Here is a 20,506-nt window from a genome sequence, read left to right as displayed (position 1 = left end):
GTTGGTTTTGTTTTGTGTGCGAGCTTTGATCTCCAAGGCTGTATGTTGCTGGGATTGTCATAGAGCAGCGTTTTTTAACCGGGGGTGCTAGCACCCCTTGGGGGTGCTGGAATAGACTGTAGGGGGTGCTAAATGCATGCAATATACAGTAATACCAAAAAATTCCATTTTACCTTTCTGCATTTTTTCATCTTTCTGCCAGTATCAGCAGTTGTCATATCAATGATTGCTGTTTCGAAGTAGCCAACTTGATTTGCTGTTATTGTAGTAATCTCCCAGTCAAGTACCCAAATTGATCCTGAGTAGATTGTGCGAACTTACCTGGTGGGTGCTTTTTTGTAATATTGTTGCTCATCTCTCGCTTCTAGAAACCACCATGGCCAAATGCATTCCCACAAATCACTCGCATCCAGAGTGGATACAGCAGCCCTTCTTGGCAGACATGAGTCATGATAATTGATAATAGACTAAAGGAGGAGCTGATTAGCCTGATTGACGTGCAGGTGAATCGGAGTTGTTGGACAAAATTTCGTCCTTCCGCTTGCTGATTTATGGTGTGATCAGTTGACAGCATATCCTGCATTGGCACGTGCAACACTGGAATTGATCATTCCATTTCCGACCACCTACCTGTGTGAAAACGCGTTTTCCACCATGCTCCAAATAAAAACAAAGGAATCGCCTTCAACATGGGTTGCTCCACGATATGAGAGTGGCTTTGACCAACACGAAGCCTCGAATAGAGAAATTGGTCACACAGTCATAAGCAACAACAGAAATCCCATTGATACATGTGTAACTAGTTACCCAGCTGGGTAACTAGTTGTATGCTTAAGTTTGTCCATGTTTTTTCACTATTCTCGGGTTTTCTTATTTCTTTTATCACCAATGACGACAGTAGTTTTGAAGAATAAACAAAATGATCAATTTGTACATCGCTTTCCTTTCAATAGTGCAGGCCAAAGTTTAATGGCGGTGCCGAAATTTTGACATGCTTTTTGATCGCTGGCGGTATATTTTGTATTTTTTTGTCGCCTAACAAACTGTGCTGTTGTTTTAAGAGAGTTGATTCACTTACATATGATTATAATTGAATTTCTGTTGGTGAATGGAAGTCAAATACCAAGTCCTGCACAGTTTGTTAAACAACAAGAGACTTCATTACGAAATATATCACCAGCGATCTGAAGGCATGTCAAAATTTCGGCCTCTACTAAACTTTTGGTCGCACAGTAGCAGTCGTATGTCAAAGATAGTTAGGGGGTGCTAGACTGGTCAGGCCTGTTTACAGGGGTGCTAGAGTCAGAAAAGGTTAAGAAACGCTGTCATAGAGCATAAAGAACACTCCTGTCACAGTCAAGTATAATTTATTGATGCCAAAAGAAGTTCAGCATTTGATGAGGCATACAAGAGAGATGAATAATGAGAAATTGATCAATCACCAATCGGTTGCATCGCCTAAAGTACGATTCAATGGAAATGGATTCTTCTTGAGGCCAGTTTTGAAAATGCAATAAAATGGAGTTGGAATAATCAGTCAGTTTTATGTATGTACTGAATATAGGCTACTTTGAACAAGCTTATAAAATCTTAAACACGTAGGCTACAACAGTAGCGATAACAACAAGGTTATTGAAGCATGAATTAGTGCTGGTTGAAATACAATCCTGATAAATAATAATATTTAAATAAACAATCAAAACAATGCAAAGACGAGGAAGCTCAGGTTTGACGTCCTATTGATCGTGTCAGCAACTGATGGTTCTGTCACAATGATAGGTTAACTAACTTCTTGTGTTAGTGGATTCGTCCTAGTTCTTCAAAATGTGGGAATTGGTTTGCAGAGAATAATCTGCAGAAGCGCTTGATGCCACCTGAAGTGTGGGATTTGCTGGAGCTGGCTTGCACTCGAGTGGTTCCTCCACATAAGGCTCAGTTATGTTGATGGCAGGTATGTAACGTTGTACCTGCAAATTATTACAAACATATTTTAAAATTCGTTTGGTTTTGACAAAATATTTTGTCTTAGCATTAGAGGAAGATTTTATTTTAAGTAGTTTCCATTGTATTTCTTGTGTATTTTGGGTTGTTTTCGTTGAAGCAATGTAGGCTACCTTGCTTTCGTTCCCCCTAGGTCTTCTCTTTTGCATGTTTGTTAATCAGCGCTTCTCTTTTTGTTTCACAGTATATTTTGGGTGCACGCCTTTTGAAAGCATTCTTGCGATTTTGAATACAAGTAGAAAACTTTTGTATGGCCTTTGTTGAATGATTTAAAAACACAACAGTGTTCAATCCTATTAGATTCTCCTTACTGTCGATTGTCTTTAACCCGAATCGCAACCTGACAGACATCCACTAACATCCAGTCCTCCAGGGTTGACAGACCAACTGACCTTGGTGGAGTAAAAATCGGGCACTGGTAAAGGACAGTATATGGTCTGCTGTATGTTCCTTTGTGCCATAGTTGCATGTCGCAGATGTTGATAGGCCTCATTTGTGCACCAAGGATGCAAAGCACCCAGCACCCGTGCGGAGGCAGTTCAGCCCTACCCAGCAGGCAGGTCGGCTGAACTCCTTTCCTGGAGGCATGGGTTAGAATGATTATGGAGCTTGTCTACAACCGTAGCTTCACCTTCACTACCGGTCGCGGACAAACAAGCAGGCCAAGATGCCAAGAATGGCGTCGCCCAGGCATCCGTCCTGGCTTAACTCCTTTTTAATGTTTACATCCATGACCTTCCACGAACAACATTTAAGCTGTAGGCTATGCCTACGGCGACGACCTGGCTATGGTGCATAACGCTTCGGAATGGCCTCCACTGAAAAGGAATGTAACCCACAGGACATGGCTAAGATGACAGACTACCTCCACAAGTGGAGACTCAAGCTCAGCAAAACTAAAACGGTGTCGACTGCTTTCCATCTCAACAACAGGGAAGCAAAGCATGAGTTGAACATCTACATGAAAGACATCTTGCCCTGCTTACCCAGTCGCATTATGACGTCACAAAGACGACGCTATGCTGGATATAATAGATTATGCTTTAAACAAGAGGTGACGAACCTGCGGCCTGCGGGCCGCATGCGGCCCGTCAAAGAATTTTGTGGGGCCCCCAAAACAGTTTGACAATCGCTCATGCATTAAAGACAAAACATCTCAAAGCTGTTTTATGTTTCACTGGTAAGTTATACCTTTCCTTTGCTATTTTCTTGCCCTAAACACTAACATTCAGGGTTTAAAGTTAGAAAATAGGAAAGCTATAATAAGGTTATTGATAGCCTATCCGTCCATTTACCTATTTCAGTATTTCTCTTATAGCGACGAACCATTGTCAGAATTAAATTGTGTAGGCCTACCGGAACAATATAAATGAATGCTGATAAATATTTCAGAATCATGAAGGCTAAAAGAGTTATAAACAAAAATTCAATGAACAGAAGAACCACAGATAATTTGGACTTCTAAAGTCTCATGTAGCCCTAATTCACTGTCTCACTTTGCCCTCTGTCCCACTTTGCCCCAAAGTATAGCCTTTAGAAAATAACATCTCTGCTGAAACCTGTAAAGTTTTAGGTAAAAGTTGCTTTTGTTACCAACAAATACTGTCTCAATGTCTGAGATAAAAACAAAGCCACCAACAAATTCGCATATGCTAACGAATGTGGTAGCTATTTTTCCATCTCTTTCTTATAACAAACCATGCCAAAACACATTTTACTTCCTCACGACACGCGTTGTGCTCTGCCAGTCGTCATTTTTTCGCAGCAAATACAGTTTATAGTTGCCTAACTAGTGCTTCCAGTTAGAGGGAGCCAAAGAATACAAAACGTGAGAAATCGCAATGTCCCGCTTTGCCCCGCGTCCCACTTTGCCCCGTCTTCCCCTAAGATAATTTCAACTGTGTGGGTTTTATTACTTTCATCTGCCGTTTGTTGAATAACATCTTGAGTCGCTTCTAAAAGATTTCACAGTAGGTTACGATTAAAAAGTTGTGTGGCCCGATAACTCATGTGTAATTGACAAAGTGGCTCGCGACCGCAAAAAGGTTCGTCACCCTTGCAACACAGGCTGTCAAAGATTGCGATGCTAATGATATTAATAGTTCTTTTTTGTCAATTTATTACAAAAACAATGGTTGGGCTACCAAGTTTAACAAGAGAAGCGATACGGTCCGATGGGAATCGGTGCCTGAAGACATTGGTAAAGGGTTGAAAAAATTATGGCTAACTTAATCCCATGCAAAACCAAAGTAGCCTACTGTACAAAAGTATGCTCAATAAAACTTTAGAAAATACTTAAAGTGCCTCTGACAGAAAAATAAATTTGCGAAATTTACCTAAGATACCAAAAAGGTGACACTAACAAACTTCCCTGACCAGAAAATCGTAAAAAATATCAACAGGCTACTAAGTTACACGCTTGCAAACTTTCGTTGACATCGGCGAATCTGACACTCATTCTATTGCGAAAATAAAAACGGCAACATCGCTGTGACGTCACAGTAAGCTGGAAGGATACAATCTGTGGTGACTGGTGACTTGGTTAGGTATAGTACGGCTACTGCAAAACGTGAATGTGTGGGGCTCTGTTGGTCTAAAGCATGTGCAAATTAAGAATTACCGAAATAGAAAAGTGAACTTACTATTACTACCAGGTTTTGATCAAATAGGTTGAGTTTATTTTTATCAAACAGCATCTCAATTCAATTGAAATTGCAGTTTCATAGGGCTACAATTTTGATACTTTTTTATTTGTCCTAATCTGGCTATAGCCATTTGCAGTGTAACAACAGTATCTCACAAACAGTGGGCTACCTTTAATTTATGGTTGAGGCAATGCTTAAAAATTGCTGTTCATGTGTATTGTTGTATTTAAAAGTATCTATCCCAAATTTCCTTGCCAACTGAAAGTATTAAATGCAATAATTCTCATTGTTCAGATGCTTCTCATGTTGCCTCAATAGACTCTTTCTATAATATTATAACTGATGCTCTCAAAGCAGCTTCTGATAAAATCTCTGTTGGTGTAAAGAAGAAATGTAACATATTTTCTGTTCCTGGTTGGAATAATCATGTTAAGCAAGCTCATGCTACTGCCAGAGAAAGTTACATCATGTAGGTGAAAAATGGGAAACAGTGAAATGGTTAACTATATGAGTTGATGCAGAGCAAACGAAAAGAGTTTAAAAAAGCCTTTCACCGTTGTAATCATGCCTCTGAACAACATAGAGCAAATGTGCTTGCCTCAGCACTCAACTTGGACAGCTCACATAGGTCATTTTGGCAGAAAGTAAAAAAGTCTACTTGCAAAAAGAGTTCTCTTCCTGTAAATGTTGGTGGAGCACAAGGTCCTGAAGCAATTGCTGAGATGTGAAAACATCATTACAGTTCCTTGCTAAATTCTAGCAAAACCAACACTGAAAAAGAATTTGTTAACTCATGTATTTCTTCTAGGGATAAATATTACAACTTTTGTTGCAACATGGACACAATTGGTTCCTTGCTTGTCAAACTGCCATAAACCGCGCTGCTGGTGCTGACAAAATTTCAGCTGAACATATTGTTTATGCTGATTATTTGTTTTTATATTAGTGTACTTTTTAATATATATGTGTCTTAGTCATGGCACTGTACCAAATTCTTGCTTGAACACTGTCTTAGTCCCGATTGTAAAGAATTTGAATGGCGACATTCAAGATTCAGGTAACTATAGACTTATTGCTCTAGCCACAGTAATCTCAAAACTGTTTGAACGTTTTATGTGAATCATCTATTGCCTTTCTGGAATACCAGTGACAATCAATTTGGGTTTAAGTCTGGTCATAGTACTGAAATGAGTGTTTTTTAATAAAACAACCAGTGTCCTCTTATATCAGTCATGACACTCCTGTATATTCTGTCTTTTTGGATGCTTCAAAAGCCTTCGACAAAGTCAATCATCATTTATTGTTTAAAACGCTTATCACACGTAACGTGCCTACTGCCTATCTATTTTATTCGCTTATTGGAATACTGGTGACCTTTGTGCCTTTATAGTAAAAAAACCATGCAAGTGAGGTGGGAAGGTCACCTGTGCCAATCATTTACTGTGTCCAGCGGAGTCTGACATGGTGGGGTGTTAAGCCCGTATCTTTTTGCCGTATATATATATTGATCAGCTTTCTTATCTCAATAAAACAAAAGTTGGTTGCTATGTTGGCAACTCTTGTCTAAATCATGTTATGTTTCCTGATGACATTTGCTGCATCTCGCCTAGTTTGTGTGGCTTACAAAATTTGTTAGATGTTTGCCACAAGTATGCTGTTGAACATGAAATTACTTTCAATTCTAAAAAGTCATTTGGTATGTTATTCTCCCCAAAAAAACTTTTATCTTTTACGTGCTCCTCTGCTACATCTAGGTAAATCTGAAATTGTGTTCACAGACTCTGTAAAATATCTGGGTGTATTTATTGATAGTTCTCAGATGAAAATTATATTTCAAGGCAAGTACGCTCTCAGTACTGTGCTGCAAATAATGCAAAATCTCAATTTTTCTAAATGCTCACCCGCTGTAAAAAACAGTTTATTTCGTTCTTATTGTATGTCGTTTTACTTATCCCAGTTGTGGAACAAGTTTAGATCTTCTAGTATAAAACGATTACGTGTTGCTTACAATGACTCTTTCAGAATATTGCACAATTTGCCTCGTTAGGTCAGTGCCCGTGAATATCAAGTAATGAATAATGTAACTACGTTTGATGCTTTATTGAGGAAAAAACATGTTTTCGTTTATTAACCGATTGCATACACTCCTCAAATCGCTTTATATCAGACATGATGTCATCTGATTATTTTTATCGTTCTGAATGCTTTCAATTCTTTCAACGCTCATTATATGTAAATTTGTGACAGTAGATAGCCTATTTAGTGAGCTTTTAAACCGACGGCATCCAAGGTGGCTCTCTGTGATCTTTGTGCATTTTCAGTTTGTGTATTACAGTATTTCGTTGTTTTGTTTTCGATGTGGACAGCTTTGTCTGACGCAAATAAATAATAAATAAATATGTGACAGTGTCAGTGACAAAGACCGTGTGGTTTCTTTTTACGCTTTCCCACAAAACAAGGTGCTGAGAAGAAAATGGTAGAAGTTTTCTTCAAGTGTTCGAAAGTAGGATGGGCCATACAAAACTAGTCATATATGTTCTCTTCACTTCATTGAAGATGATTTTGTTAATACCACTCAAGTAAAAATGGGCTTGAGCAAACTTTACATTTTGAAGGAATCTGCCATAGGCTACCATCTATAACAGCAAAAATGCAACCAGTTGCTGATGATGATTTCAGCACTTCTAAACAACAACGTTTACAAAAACGTACCCTTGTACAGGTAAACTAGGCTTTTACATGTATAGACTCTGCTATGTACGTACTGAGGGCACATTATGAGGGAGAGAGAGAGAACTTTTATTTATTATGAATAGTGATGATGAATTAAATATGAATGATGATTCGTACAATTTCTTCATTTTTCACTTCAAGTATATTTTAGGTTTTGTAGGAACGTATCCAGTACAGTTTTATTAAACTGTAAAAAACAACAGATCTTTGAAAAAAGCAACCGCTTGTACCAACTCCGACTAAACTGTGATCCAGCAATCACATCTAGGAAACGTATGTTTCATCTGTCGCTAAGAACGCCGACTTACAATGACGTAATACCACCAAAGTCGTCCCAGAGCAGTGAAATATGGAGTTTCGCCTGTGGTGGCGCTGCGGAGCCGTCGTTTGATGTAAATTACGCCCTAACCAGTCGAGCTACGAGGTTAAGGTTAAAAAGTTTGCTAAGTATGATTCTGCGCAAGGAAATGCTTTAAAAAGTTACTATACTTGGATCCAACCTGTCAGGGGCACTTTAAAACATTATTTTTGAATACAAAACGGCTTTAGAGTTGTATCAAAAGTAAAATCTCACCTGACCAAAACAATATAGCCCGTTCCTGCATCTAAGGGTCAAAACTGAACGACTGCGATGACTACTGAGACTTTTAACGTAGAAACATAACCGAACTAACAATTTTAAAAGGAGAAATGTGATAGTTGGGGAACACATAGTTCTTATTGGAAAAAATAAAAACGATTGTAGTCTTCTAGAGATCCAAACGAGATAGCATGTATTTTTTATGAGGGACAATCTCGTCTTCTTTTTAGCTACATTTCCCCCTTATTCAACTCACCCCAGGTATATGGTTCAATTGACTGACACAGAATTGCTCTCGAGGCATATCGCGCAAGTCTACACTCAACTGATCAGCTGTCACTTGATTCCATTCCATCTGAAATAATATTTTGTTAATAACTAAGTTCCAAACGCTTTCGTATTTTGCTTTCTCTCCAGGCCTACCAGTTCAATCGCAATTTGGTTTCCCTTTTTATTGAGCCACCTACGAGAAGCAACGTCAATGTGGTAAAAGGCAGATATGGTTTGTTGGTACACAGCGCATCTAAAGCATTTAACGCCTCCTAGAAATTACAAAACTTACAGAACAATAAATTTTCCAACGGGACAGTGAGGTTTTCTTCCTGTGCGTGTAATTCATTTAAAAGAAAACATTCTCGGATGAGTAACCAAACAAATTTAGAAAAAGCAACAGTTTCAAAGTTACGAAATAGGCTTCTCACCGAATTTAGGTACTGGCCGAAAGTTTGGCCGGTAATATTTTCAGGACCTGTAATTATAAAGTCATCCAGTTCCTCGTTTATTGTCATTGGATGATACAAAGACCTGGAACAATCGGGTTCAATCACTGAACGGTTTATTTGTTATGAAATTGGGAGTGTAGCCTATGTTACAGCAAATAAGTTGATCGTCTTTTTCCGAGTTTTTTAAAGTCTTAAAAGTTTACAACAAACATATGATAATATGGAACGCAAACGGCTTTATTATCATTATCGTTATTATTATCATTATTATAAAAACAAATTGAAGAAGTTGGAGCTGCACAAATTGCCAACAAAGAAGTCACATGATGTATGACCGTTGGTTATCATGAAGCCCAAAACGAAAACGATTTCTTTAGGGAGAGGGTCATCTTGTCGTGACCACCCCTATGAGTAGAACGAACGCACGAAAGGAAGAACTGCAACGAACCTCGGCTCACAACGTTCAGATTCCTTCATTTCAGATAGCAGCAGTTCCACAGTCAACAAATAACGTTGTTGCGCAGTTCGTTCAACAATAACACGCCGTTTAAAGCGCACAACAGAAGGGAATGAGCTACAAGCATGCGGTTGCTTAGTTAGAGATCGTTACGTTTAATGTGCAGGGAAACTATGCTTTAAAAAAACTTCAGAAAAACGAAAAGTTTAATTCATGAGAAGACTGCAGGGCAAACTATTTTTGGTTTATTTGTCGTTCTGTTGCAAATAAAAACAATAACTAACTTTAATTCGTCGATTCCAAAGTATTTTGCTAAGTTTGCCGTTCGAGGAGCTGCTTGACAAAAAGCCAATGGGATTTTAGGATAATAGAAAACAACACCGAAGCACATCTCTTCAGTAGTCTGAAGTCCTCCCTAGATAAATCAACACAAAATAATGGTTTTTTCCTGATTCACATCACAGGAATATCCAAACATCGTAACAATTCGACATCGTAACAGATTTCATACTTGAAACGTGGAAACTAGTTTGCAAACTGTTGCAAGAACAAAAAGAACTAGAGTTGATTTTTATTGCTATGACCAGATAAGTAGCAACAATTAACGAATGACGATAAAACGTTGAAAAAAAAACTAGGAGGTTAAAATGAAACCATTTTAATCTCAATGTTGTGGTTCAAACATGGTTAGTGAAAATGTGGCTTCAAGCATTGTATTTGTATGTGTTCTATAAGTGTTTGGCGCAGACTACTTGTACGTGTTCATTGCTTGCATGTGTTGGTCGTGCAAAGAGATAAACAAAGAGTGGTGAACACAGCCGCGTATCGAGAGGTTTCGATAAGCAAATAAATTTATGACTGAATCGGGAACCCATTTCAAGTTTGGAATTCAAGCTAATAAGATTCGTAAAATTAATGTATGAACCTCAATGCTTGCATATATTAACGGTATGTCCTCAATAACCGTAGCCAGGGAGGCGAAAGAAAACAAACACTTTGTAGTTCCTTGAAATCAAATATTTGGACTTCTTAAAATATTTGTTTTTCTGGCTAGGCCACTGTAATGCTTGCAAGAGTTTACAATGTGCTTGCATGTATTTTTGTGTGCTTGCATGTGTTCTCCATCTATTCTCCACATGCTTGAAGTGTACATCTTGTTCATGCTTTCAATTTGCTTGCATGTGTTCACTATATGTATTCGCCGCATGCTTGAAGTGTGCATCTTGTTCATGTTTGCGTCGTCGTCGTCGTTCGTATGAAGTTCATGTTTGCAATGTGCTTGCATGTGTTCACTATATGTATTCGCCACATGTTTGAAGTTTACATATTGTTCATGTTTGCAATGTGCTTGCATTTGTTCGCCCAGTGGCTTAGCCAGGAATTTTGAAAGGGAGGGTGGGTTTGACGGCCGATCAGGGGTCTGGGGGCCACATCTAGAAAATTTTGAAAAATTACTTTGAATTTGATGCATTCTGAGAGCATTTTCAACAAAAATGTGGGTATAATTATTCCGGTAAAATGGTGCTGTCCGGTGGCATAGCAAAAGCATAAGATCATGTTTTCTTGGGTATTTTTCGGTGATAAAGCTAAGTCTCTATGTTTTCTTGTTGCTAATTCCTGGCTGAGATATTTGAATGTTTGGTATTGGTAAAACTCGCTCTTTTAATGCAGTTTCGCTTAAAATTAGGCAAAATTTGTTTTAAAGACATAAAGAGACTGAAAGCATCATTCTCAATATCGTGACGTCACACGCGTGCCAAAAGGGGTGGGGGAGTGAAACCCTCTCCCCCTTGGCTACGCCACTGTGTTCACCATGTATTCGCCACATGCTTGAAGTGTACATCTTGTTCATGTTTGCAATTTGCTTCATGTGTTCACTATATGTATTCGCCGCATGCTTGAAGTGTGCATCTTGTTCATGTTTGCAATGTGCTTGAATGTGTTTACCATGTATTCGCCGCATGCTTGAAGTGTACATCTTGTTCATGTTTGCAATGTGCTTGAATGTGTTCACCATGGATTCGCCACATGCTTGAAGTGTACATCTTGTTCATGTTTGCAATGTGTTTCATGTTTTCACCATGTATTCGCCGCATGCTTGAAGTGTGCATCTTGTTCATGTTTGCAATGTGATTGAATGTGTTTACCATATGTTCGCCACATGCTTGAAGTGTACATCTTGTTCATGTTTGCAATTTGCTTGCATGTGTTCACCATGGATTCGCCACATGCTTGAAGTGTACATCTTGTTCATGTTTGCAATGTGCTTCATGTGTTCACCATGTATTCGCTGCATGCTTGAAGTGTACATCTTGTTCATGTTTGCAATGTGCTTCATGTGTTCACCATGTATTCGCTGCATGCTTGAAGTGTACATCTTGTTCATGTTTGCAATGTGCTTCATGTGTTCACCATGTATTCGCTGCATGCTTGAAGTGTACATCTTTTTCATGTTTGCAATGTGCTTCATGTGTTCACCATCTATTCGCTGCATGCTTGAAGTGTGCATCTTGTTCATGTTTGCAATGTGATTGAATGTGTTTACCATATGTTCGCCACATGCTTGAAGTGTACATCTTGTTCATGTTTGCAATTTGCTTGCATGTGTTCACCATGTATTCGCCACATGCTTGAAGTGTACATCTTGTTCATGTTTGCAATGTGCTTCATGTGTTCACCATGTATTCGCTGCATGCTTGAAGTGTACATCTTGTTCATGTTTGCAATGTGCTTCATGTGTTCACCATGTATTCGCCGCATGCTTGAAGTTTACATCTTGCTCATGTTTGCAATGTGCTTGAATGTGTTTACCATGTATTCGCTGCATGCTTGAAGTGTCCATCTTGTTCATGTTTACAATGTGCTTGCATGTGTTTGTTGTATCTCATCAACTGACCGATGTAAATTTGTCTCGAACTCCCTTTGTCTTGAAATTGCAGACTGTTTGCAGGCTATCACCTGGAAGAATGGTTCGTTCTTCAGACAATGCTCGTAATTCTTGGTAATTAAAATCATAACCTTCATCTTTGACCAAATATGGAAGTTCGGTGGTTCCCCTGAGATACAAACAATAATAACGTCATCAATGAAGCAATTATAACTTCACAATGACATGACACTTCTGGTGTGATTTTCCAAAAAAAAGGGGAAAAGTGCAACTGAGATTGTAGTTTACTTCGGTTAATCGGACCACAATCAAAATGGCTTTAGACAACGCCATCATCAATATCTACATGTCCCACCACTACTGCCACCAGATATTCCACCAGTTACACGTTCTAAACGGTAACCAATCCCAATAATTCTTAGTGGCCTCACCTGATGTGTCTCATTGCCATGCCTTGCGCCAGCAAGTGACTGTGAAGAACCACGGCAAAGACGTTGATGTGGTCCACCCCTCCGACATCCATCGCCTGCATAGATGGAACTTTGAGACTTTGTAACAAATACAGCGCTGGGGGGGAAACTTCATGGTTTAAACAAATATTAGGGGAGCCATAACAACATAATGATCTTTATGACATTTTAGTCGTAACAATGCCAAACCCAGCAGTAACTAACAAATTCTTTCAAACTTCTCACAGCTGACAAGCATTGATCAGAACAATCCCCGTAATCATAAAAGGATTCCGCGTTCGGTGGGATGAGGTGTTCTACAATAGTGACAGTGTGTCCGACAACAGTGGCTCCCGCGTCATACTCGCGCAGTTGCTCGGTGTATGTGAACCGAAACCCCGAAGAATCGGTCGCTCCTGGAATAAACAGCACAGTTTAAAACTTTCAAAATTTACAAGATAAAAAGACTCATAGATTAATTTTAAACCTGGACTCAGCAAGTGATGCGCGAGATCACTTCGAGAATGAAAACAGTCTCAACGGAATGACGTCACAATATGGGTAACGTTTTGTGCAATGGAAAATCGGCGAGTAAACTTAACACAAATTTTCTGTGGGTAAAACCCAGGGATATCTAGAACAAGGGATATCTAGAACTTGTTCTAGATATCCCTGATAAAACCAGGGAAGCCCCGGTCAGTATCTTGGCTATCACACATGACGCTGATATATGGCCCAAGTTTGTCTAAAAAAGCAAATCTTCAACAAAGATTGTAACAATCCTTTTGCTTGGCAAAGGCAGTGGCGGGACTAATTCTAGTCGTTCATTCGAAGTTCTATTGACTTTATGTGTTTTTCAATAACATGTATGATGTTACACTGTTCTGGTGCAAACTAAGCTAAACTATCACAAGATGTATAAGGTGATAATCTGCTTTTATTCCGACGGTTTGTCAAGCAGACACAACTGACTTCTTCAGGGGGCTAGATGCTGACTGAACTTCATACAATTTTTAGCACATGTGTGTTATTGTGATTTATGTGTATCAGTGGCATATTACCTTATTTCAACGCATTACCGTCTTTTCCTCTTTTTATTTTATCAGTATTTTCCTTTATCCTATAGATTCAGAAGTAGGCACTTTAACGTAATAAACTTTCCTAAAATAATAACGCAATCATGCGTGACATAGTTTACAATTCCTTGCGAATCAGCTGATTACAGTCATGTGACTCAGCACGTGATATTGTGAGCGCTCTTCTCGAATTTTTTTTTGATACCAACTAAACTAAGTGAACGAATCGCCGTCACCAGCGTAGCATAAGGGATTAAAGTTTGGGAAAGAGATATAGTCATTTCGACTGCTTGGGTTCGATTCTCACCTCCTGTCTTTATTCTTTTCTCTTCTGTAGGCTAACTGAACTAAGCGCAAAAAGAATCTTTGGCTGCAAGTGGTTCCAAACATCACTGATGTCATAAGCCACGCATGATTGCGTTACTACTTTGGGAAATTGCAATACGTTAAAGTGCCTACCATATTCAGACACCATTTAGCAATGCAATAACTCCTATAACATGTGATGCATCATTTCAATAGTCAAATGCGTTAGGTTTTGTGCTTGTACAATGTACATCTAAGTTCAACTTGAAGTACAGTCATAGTGAAGACCAACATGTGCCGTGCCAATAGTGCAGAATTTGATTTATTGACGCGTGAACATGGCACTACTATTTTGTGTGAAGCACTGAAAGTGAGTCGGTAACATTTCGGTCAAATCTAATGTTTAGATTTGACCATATCTTTGCTGTAATAGTTTATGATTCTTTAGTATTTCTTTTAAAAAATATTTTTCTTATGGAGTTGAAAAGGGCTGTATAACTAGCCGAAAACGTTTGCTTATTGTTTTTTGTTTTTATAATGTTAAATTTAGTGTTGTTGCTGAGTTACGTCTGTTTATGGTTTAAAAAGTTACTTTTCTACTCAAATTTCTTCATGAATATGTTTGATGTATAACTAAGATGCCGCAATCGTATTCTTCAAATCTTTCTTCTATCACAATTTTTGTCAAATGACGCATCGCTTTGTTTTGTTATTGATCAAGATTCCATTAAAAAATTTACCTGATATTTCTTCGGGGTTGTTATAATGGGTTTCAATCCTGATGTGTTTTGGCGAGTCTTCCTCACCAAGGGGAAACCCCGCTTTCACAGGATAGTAAAATGCCTAAACAAGAAATCTGAATAAGAAAACAGACCGTCTAGCTAGAAGACAACACAAACAACAACGTTCTGCTTGCGTGCAAAAGATTAGTCTCTGCGATGTTTGGAAATTCTAAATGGCCCATGCGACTTTAAGACAAAAAAGCTTCACCCTTGAAAATAACAATAAGGTCTGCTCAGCACCACAAGACTGTTGGGTGAGGTCCATAACCTCATCGGGGCGTGTCAGCATTAGATCGGCCAACATCTTGAGTTTCTACCAGAGATTTGATTCCTGAGGATCGCACGTGGCTGAGTTGAATTGTTCGAGAAGATTGGAGGTGACTGATGCAAATTGTTCAAGAGGATTGCAAGTGACCGGGATGATATTGTTAAGCTTCAGCCGATGTTGCCAAACATCGCCATGATGCATGAATGACATCACAAATTGCATCGGTAGTTATGTAGTTATGACACCTTTTAACATACAACCTTTATTGAACCGACTTACCCCTCCACCAGTAGCCCAACCGTAGAAGCCCACGTGGCAATTCTCGAAGTCTGCTGGCATGTGGCCATTGTAGCAACGGACGTTTATTCCAATGCTTTCGCTGTGCTGGAAAATCAAACTTCATGTAAACTACAAAATTTTGAATGAAGCACTCGACAAAACAAGACTAGTGAGACTTTTTAATGTTTTTCTGATTATCTTTTTCACTTAGTTAACTTAAAACTGAAAAAAATCAAAAACCAAAAGTTTACAATAGATCCCACATTGCCACAGATGAAGAATACTGAAAAGTTTGGGTGTTCATCAAGATGATTAATTTTCGTTTCTAACAGTAGTTGCAACGTTCATCTGATGAAATTGAAAGTAAAAGCAACAATAAACAAGATGGTTTATTGCTTCACTGACGTTTCGCGCACCATGACAATGCGCATCCTCAGAGCGAATATCATACAAAATAAAATTTCACAATGTTATATACTGCAGTGCGATTGAAGGCAAGAAACAAAAATATAAAATACACACAACATTTTAAAGATTGGCCAATGATGTGTGGGTGGTTACTTTCCACATTAAATTGCCCACACTGCTTCCAACAATGTCTCACCATTTTAGCGTTGGTGCATTGGTAGAGCACCATATGGTGGACAAAGCGCTCATTGCCTGGTGTGATGATGGGCTCGATCTGCAAAGCAACATTAATTCAACTTTCAACAAACTAAAAATATCCCAAAGTTTAGTTTTACTTGAGGGGGGTGCAAGTTTCAAGGTTGATGTGCCGTCATAATGAACGTCATAATTTGATGTGCCGTCATAATGAACAGGAATGTAAATAATTAATTCGCTTTTTGCTTGGCATTGAGCACTTTTTGTAGCCTAGCTTTAATAAGTTTAGTATTTATTGTTTGAATATAAATATTAGATTGTTATTGTAGAATTAGCCCAAATTTTGTAAAGCAACAACTTTTATCGGCACAAATGTCCCGAAATGTTACAAAAGAAACAATTCATCTCAAGGTTAGTAATTTGAAGCGAACATACAGATACTTGCACCACGCGATATTCACATCTAGCTATGTTCACTAACGACACAAGAGGATTTTTCCCATATCACCTTGACGACATGTTGCTTGGTGGTGAATGTCGGGAGCTTGAACAATCTACAGTTGTAATAAGTTTTCTCCGATGGAATCTCAAAATCCGAGTTCAAAAGATCAAAGCTCGAATAAATTTCTCCTTCGGGTAACTCCGGGCCCCCCGAAGGTTCCGCATCCAAAAGAATCAAACTTTTAGTCCCTAGAACACGAAAATATGACTAAGTAGCGACACAGGGGAAGACACATTAAATATTTAACACTATCTGGACGAAACGTAGTTTTTACAGGAAAAAAAAACAAGAAACAAGATGGTGAAGTTTATTGGAAATGTTTTGTTAGGGGCAAACCTGCGCGGAAAATTTCCAAGTAATAAAAAACATTTCAAAATAAACATAAAGTTTATGTAATCCCGACATGAATTTGAATCAATTTTATGAAACAGAATTACTCTGCTCCAGTTTGTGCATCACTTTGGTTTGAAAGTATCAAAAAACCTTCTAAAAAACTACGATCAAAAATCTCTCGAGCCACCTTATGCACTGCGCCTGGCAAAGTGCACCGGACAATCTTCAATTGTGAAACTTCCTGTCAAGTACCGAGATGAGCGACAATACATCGCTTCATTTCGTTGTTGATCGTGCGTCTTCAACAGAGTTTCCTCGCATTTTCCAATCGAACTACCAACAAATCCAACAAACAAAAGATTATCAAGCGGCGCTGGTTCGACTCTCGGGGTGTGCGATTGAGCAACGCATTATAAGAACTGCTTTCCATTCAACGGCACCTAACGGATGGAATAATTCCCCGGTAACAACACTTCAACAATCGGAAACTTCATTCTGTCAATCTCTGTAACCGGCCCTGCGTCAAAAGCCTCTACAAGTATGCGAAACTATCAGGAATAACCTATCAAAGGCTTTGTCAGTCCGAGGATAAAGATTCAAAAACCAAACCAACCGTTCTTCCGTTCCTTTCATTTTTTCCTACCTCTGTTACTTTGATAATAATCGAACTCATCAAGGTCGTCACCTTCTGGATCTTCGTCTCCAAAGGCGTAAATTATCTTCATTGTGTCTTTCTGCATAATTGAATAAATATAATGTTTCACAAGGACCAAGAACCGATGGCTTGTTACGTTCTGCAGCAGAATTTAAGCGATTTGTTTCAGTGGGGGCCAGCATAGATTCGTAGACTACTTGACAGCAGCCAGTCGTTGATCATATCGTTTGAACCGGGTTCGAACATTTGTTGGATGAAAGTTGACACAGTCTGTTAGCTTCAGTCAATTGTAATATTTCAATCCTCATAAACATGTAAACTTCTGCTTTGAAACTGAAACAGATTCAAACAACTTTATAAGTTTATGAATCACAAAGCACTCACAGTGATATCACAAAACACTCACAATGATATCACAAAGCACTCACAGTTATAGGAAGATCGTATCCCGGCTCACAGGAGGCAAGCTGTCTTCTGTACTTGATCATTGTCCATCCATCCTTCTCCTCCCCTGCAAGCAATTCCACATTCTGTTGGGGATCTTTGGAGGGGTACTCGTTGTAATCCGTTTCATATCGATCCTGGAAGCGAAGGGGTTGTTTGATCATAATAATGATAATAATAAGCGGAAGGCTTTCCGTCAAGGATCACAAATCTTAGTAACAACTAGCAAAAAAGTCTCGGAGCGATAAATTCATGAAACGATTTCAAAAAGACATAACAAAAGTTTAGTTTGAAAATATGATACGTTCTTCCATTGTATTCAAAGCTAAACTATCACAAGGTGTTTCAATGGAAAATGTCAGTCGTGTCTGATTGACAAAACGTCGGAATGTAGTAGTAGTCCAGTTTTAATCCGGTGATGTCCCCGTTGCCGAGGGTGGCCGGATTCACCTCAAAGTGGAGCAATCGCCTTTACACCCTGCCTCCACATCGATCTGTCTAACGCGTCCTCTCTTGTCAAGCCCGCTTTGCTGCTTTCCTCCTCAACTTGCCCTTTTCACGTTTTCTTGGGTCTTTTTTGTTTTCTACGACCCTCCACTTGTAGCTCCAGCGCTCTTCTCAAAACATCATCTTCATCCCATCTCAAAACATGCCCAGACCACCTCACTCCATTGTCTTTCGCCAACTTATCAAAACTCTCATTCAACCCAAGCAAGTTCATAAGTTCTTCGGTATTCCTTTTGTCCATCAGCTTCACACCACACATTGCTCTCACCATCTCTCTCTCAGTTCTTCTTAAAATCGCCAATTCGTTTCCTCGTAAGCACCACGTCTCACTTACGTACAGCATTGCAGATCTCACACAACTAGTATAAAATATCGGAATATACGCACATTATCACCTAAAACATTTTGTAATAGTTTGGCTTACTTTACATTATAACGACGTATCATATTATTGAACTAAAGTAAACGTCTGTTTATTTCATTCTGGGTTTAGTCTACAGGTTTAGTCTGTATGATAGAAGCCAGCCATGAAGGTTTTCAAAGATTTGTTTTCAAAACTGCATCATAAGCTGCCTCCTTGTCTGTGGGTTCAATCTTCTTGCAAACTGCGGGTCACATTTTCACCTTTTCTTGTCTTTTCCAACTCGTTACTTTAAAAGGTTCTTGTCTAAAACTAGCCTAGCGGCTGAGAATTGTGAAATTTATAATTATCTACTGCCATCTTACGGTGATATAAGCATTTCCATCTTTCACCCATCCCACCACCATGTCTGACTCCTCCATGCCCCCGTTAGTCGAGATCCCCATTCCCAACCATCCTGTTGTGTTAACGTGGAGCTGGAATGTAACAAAGCATCCTTGAATGAAAATAAATTTATGCCAAACTAAACTTCCCGAACATAAGAGCACAAAATCATGTTGTAAGTTTCCTGCATTAAATTGAAATAAAACGTTTAAACTTAGACGTTAAAATTAGGGTTGCAAAACCTTAACAAGCATCAAAAGTTAAACATAATGTTGAAGAATAAGTTCATGCTCTCTCACCAGGAATTGAACCAAGGACCATCGCATTACCTCAAATGTGATAGTGTAGTCTTCGACTTTCCAATATAACTTCACCATGGAATTTGGATCCAATATGGCGAAGGTGGTGTAAGTTTCAGTTGGGGGGATATCCCCGGCGACAATACTTACCAAGCACAAGGCTAGGGCTAAACTTAACATGGTGGTTTTCCAAATAATAAACAAATTCTGTAAAAAGTTATTTTCTTTTAAATTTTTTTAAACCGGCTGCTTTGGATTAGAAATTTTTAAATCTTCAGATAGTTTCTGTGTCTATTCTCACTTGAAGTCCTAGAATATGCCTTATCTGACCTTGTTCAAACCGAATCCTTCTTGAGAGATCAGAACAAAGATTGAGACAAAAATATCTTTTTAAAATAGTTCTTAAAATAGTTCTTAAAAAATAGAATTTTATTGCAGCTCAAAAGCTGAATACGAAATAACATGACAAAGACTTTGATTGAGAGTCCACTGGGATGTCCAGTTGTTCAGATACAACAAACAACTGTTGAAAGATTGAAAGCATAAACAAGGTTGTTGTGAAAGGAATTGAGAATGTGATCTGGAAATGAGGTTTCACAAACGGAAAGTGGTTGAGGAGATTTTGATTTTTGATTGAAATAATAAGAAGCAACATCCATTTGATTAGTGGCACTCTTCAACATGATGAATCAACAACAAGTACACAGTTGCATGGAAGATAAAGAGAAACGAAAATAAGAATATTAAATTCTGAGATCAAAAGGATTAAATGTGGCGAAACGAAGAGCAAACAAGAAAACAGGGATAAGTGGAAGAATCAAAATCTGTCGAGTAGCAGAGGATTATCTGGTTATACCTTGCTGTAGCGCACCCAGCATGGGGCTAAAGGGGCTCAAGTCTCCCCCCCAAAAAAAAAACCTTTTGCTTACAGGTTAGATATGAATAGGACACAACAATACAACAGGGCTGAGCATTATAACAATATATTTTACATATTTACAAATAGTTTTAACAGTCGAACGTTTTCGGTTTAACTTAAGCCCTCATCAGAAATCTGAAAATATTTATAAAAATCCAATAAATTTCAACTTCTTGAAGGTAAAATTACATTAGGAAAAGGCAACTACATAAATAACTACAAAAAAATTTGCACCACAGGGAACGTGATACATCAAGTAAATGTTGAGGAGAATGGACGCGCCTCCAGCAAATAATTGTTTGCTTAAATTTGGG

At 38.6% G+C, this 20,506-nt stretch overlaps 1 protein-coding gene across 1 annotated transcript; it reads right to left on the bottom strand.

Moving 5' to 3' along the window:
- Nucleotides 1-1,356: 1,356 nt before the first annotated feature.
- Nucleotides 1,357-19,453, bottom strand: LOC145776902 (DBH-like monooxygenase protein 1 homolog). The gene is made up of 15 exons (XM_082588121.1): nt 19,304-19,453; nt 18,956-19,066; nt 17,707-17,859; nt 17,267-17,357; nt 16,297-16,478; nt 15,790-15,867; nt 15,186-15,290; nt 14,597-14,699; nt 12,721-12,890; nt 12,457-12,551; nt 12,035-12,194; nt 9,423-9,553; nt 8,661-8,763; nt 8,216-8,314; nt 1,357-1,967 (listed from the first exon to the last, which is right to left on the bottom strand). The coding sequence occupies exons 1-15, from the start codon at nt 19,451-19,453 to the stop codon at nt 1,812-1,814; spliced, it is 1,887 nt and encodes a 628-aa protein (XP_082444247.1). The 3' UTR covers nt 1,357-1,811.
- Between the last annotated feature and the right edge of the window lie 1,053 nt (nt 19,454-20,506).

Source organism: Aplidium turbinatum, chromosome 9, assembly GCF_918807975.1.
Source record: "Aplidium turbinatum chromosome 9, kaAplTurb1.1, whole genome shotgun sequence".
Lineage (NCBI taxonomy): Eukaryota > Metazoa > Chordata > Ascidiacea > Aplousobranchia > Polyclinidae > Aplidium > Aplidium turbinatum.
The sequence above is the reverse complement of the archived record's forward strand: the minus strand, read 5'-3'. Positions and strand labels throughout refer to the sequence as shown.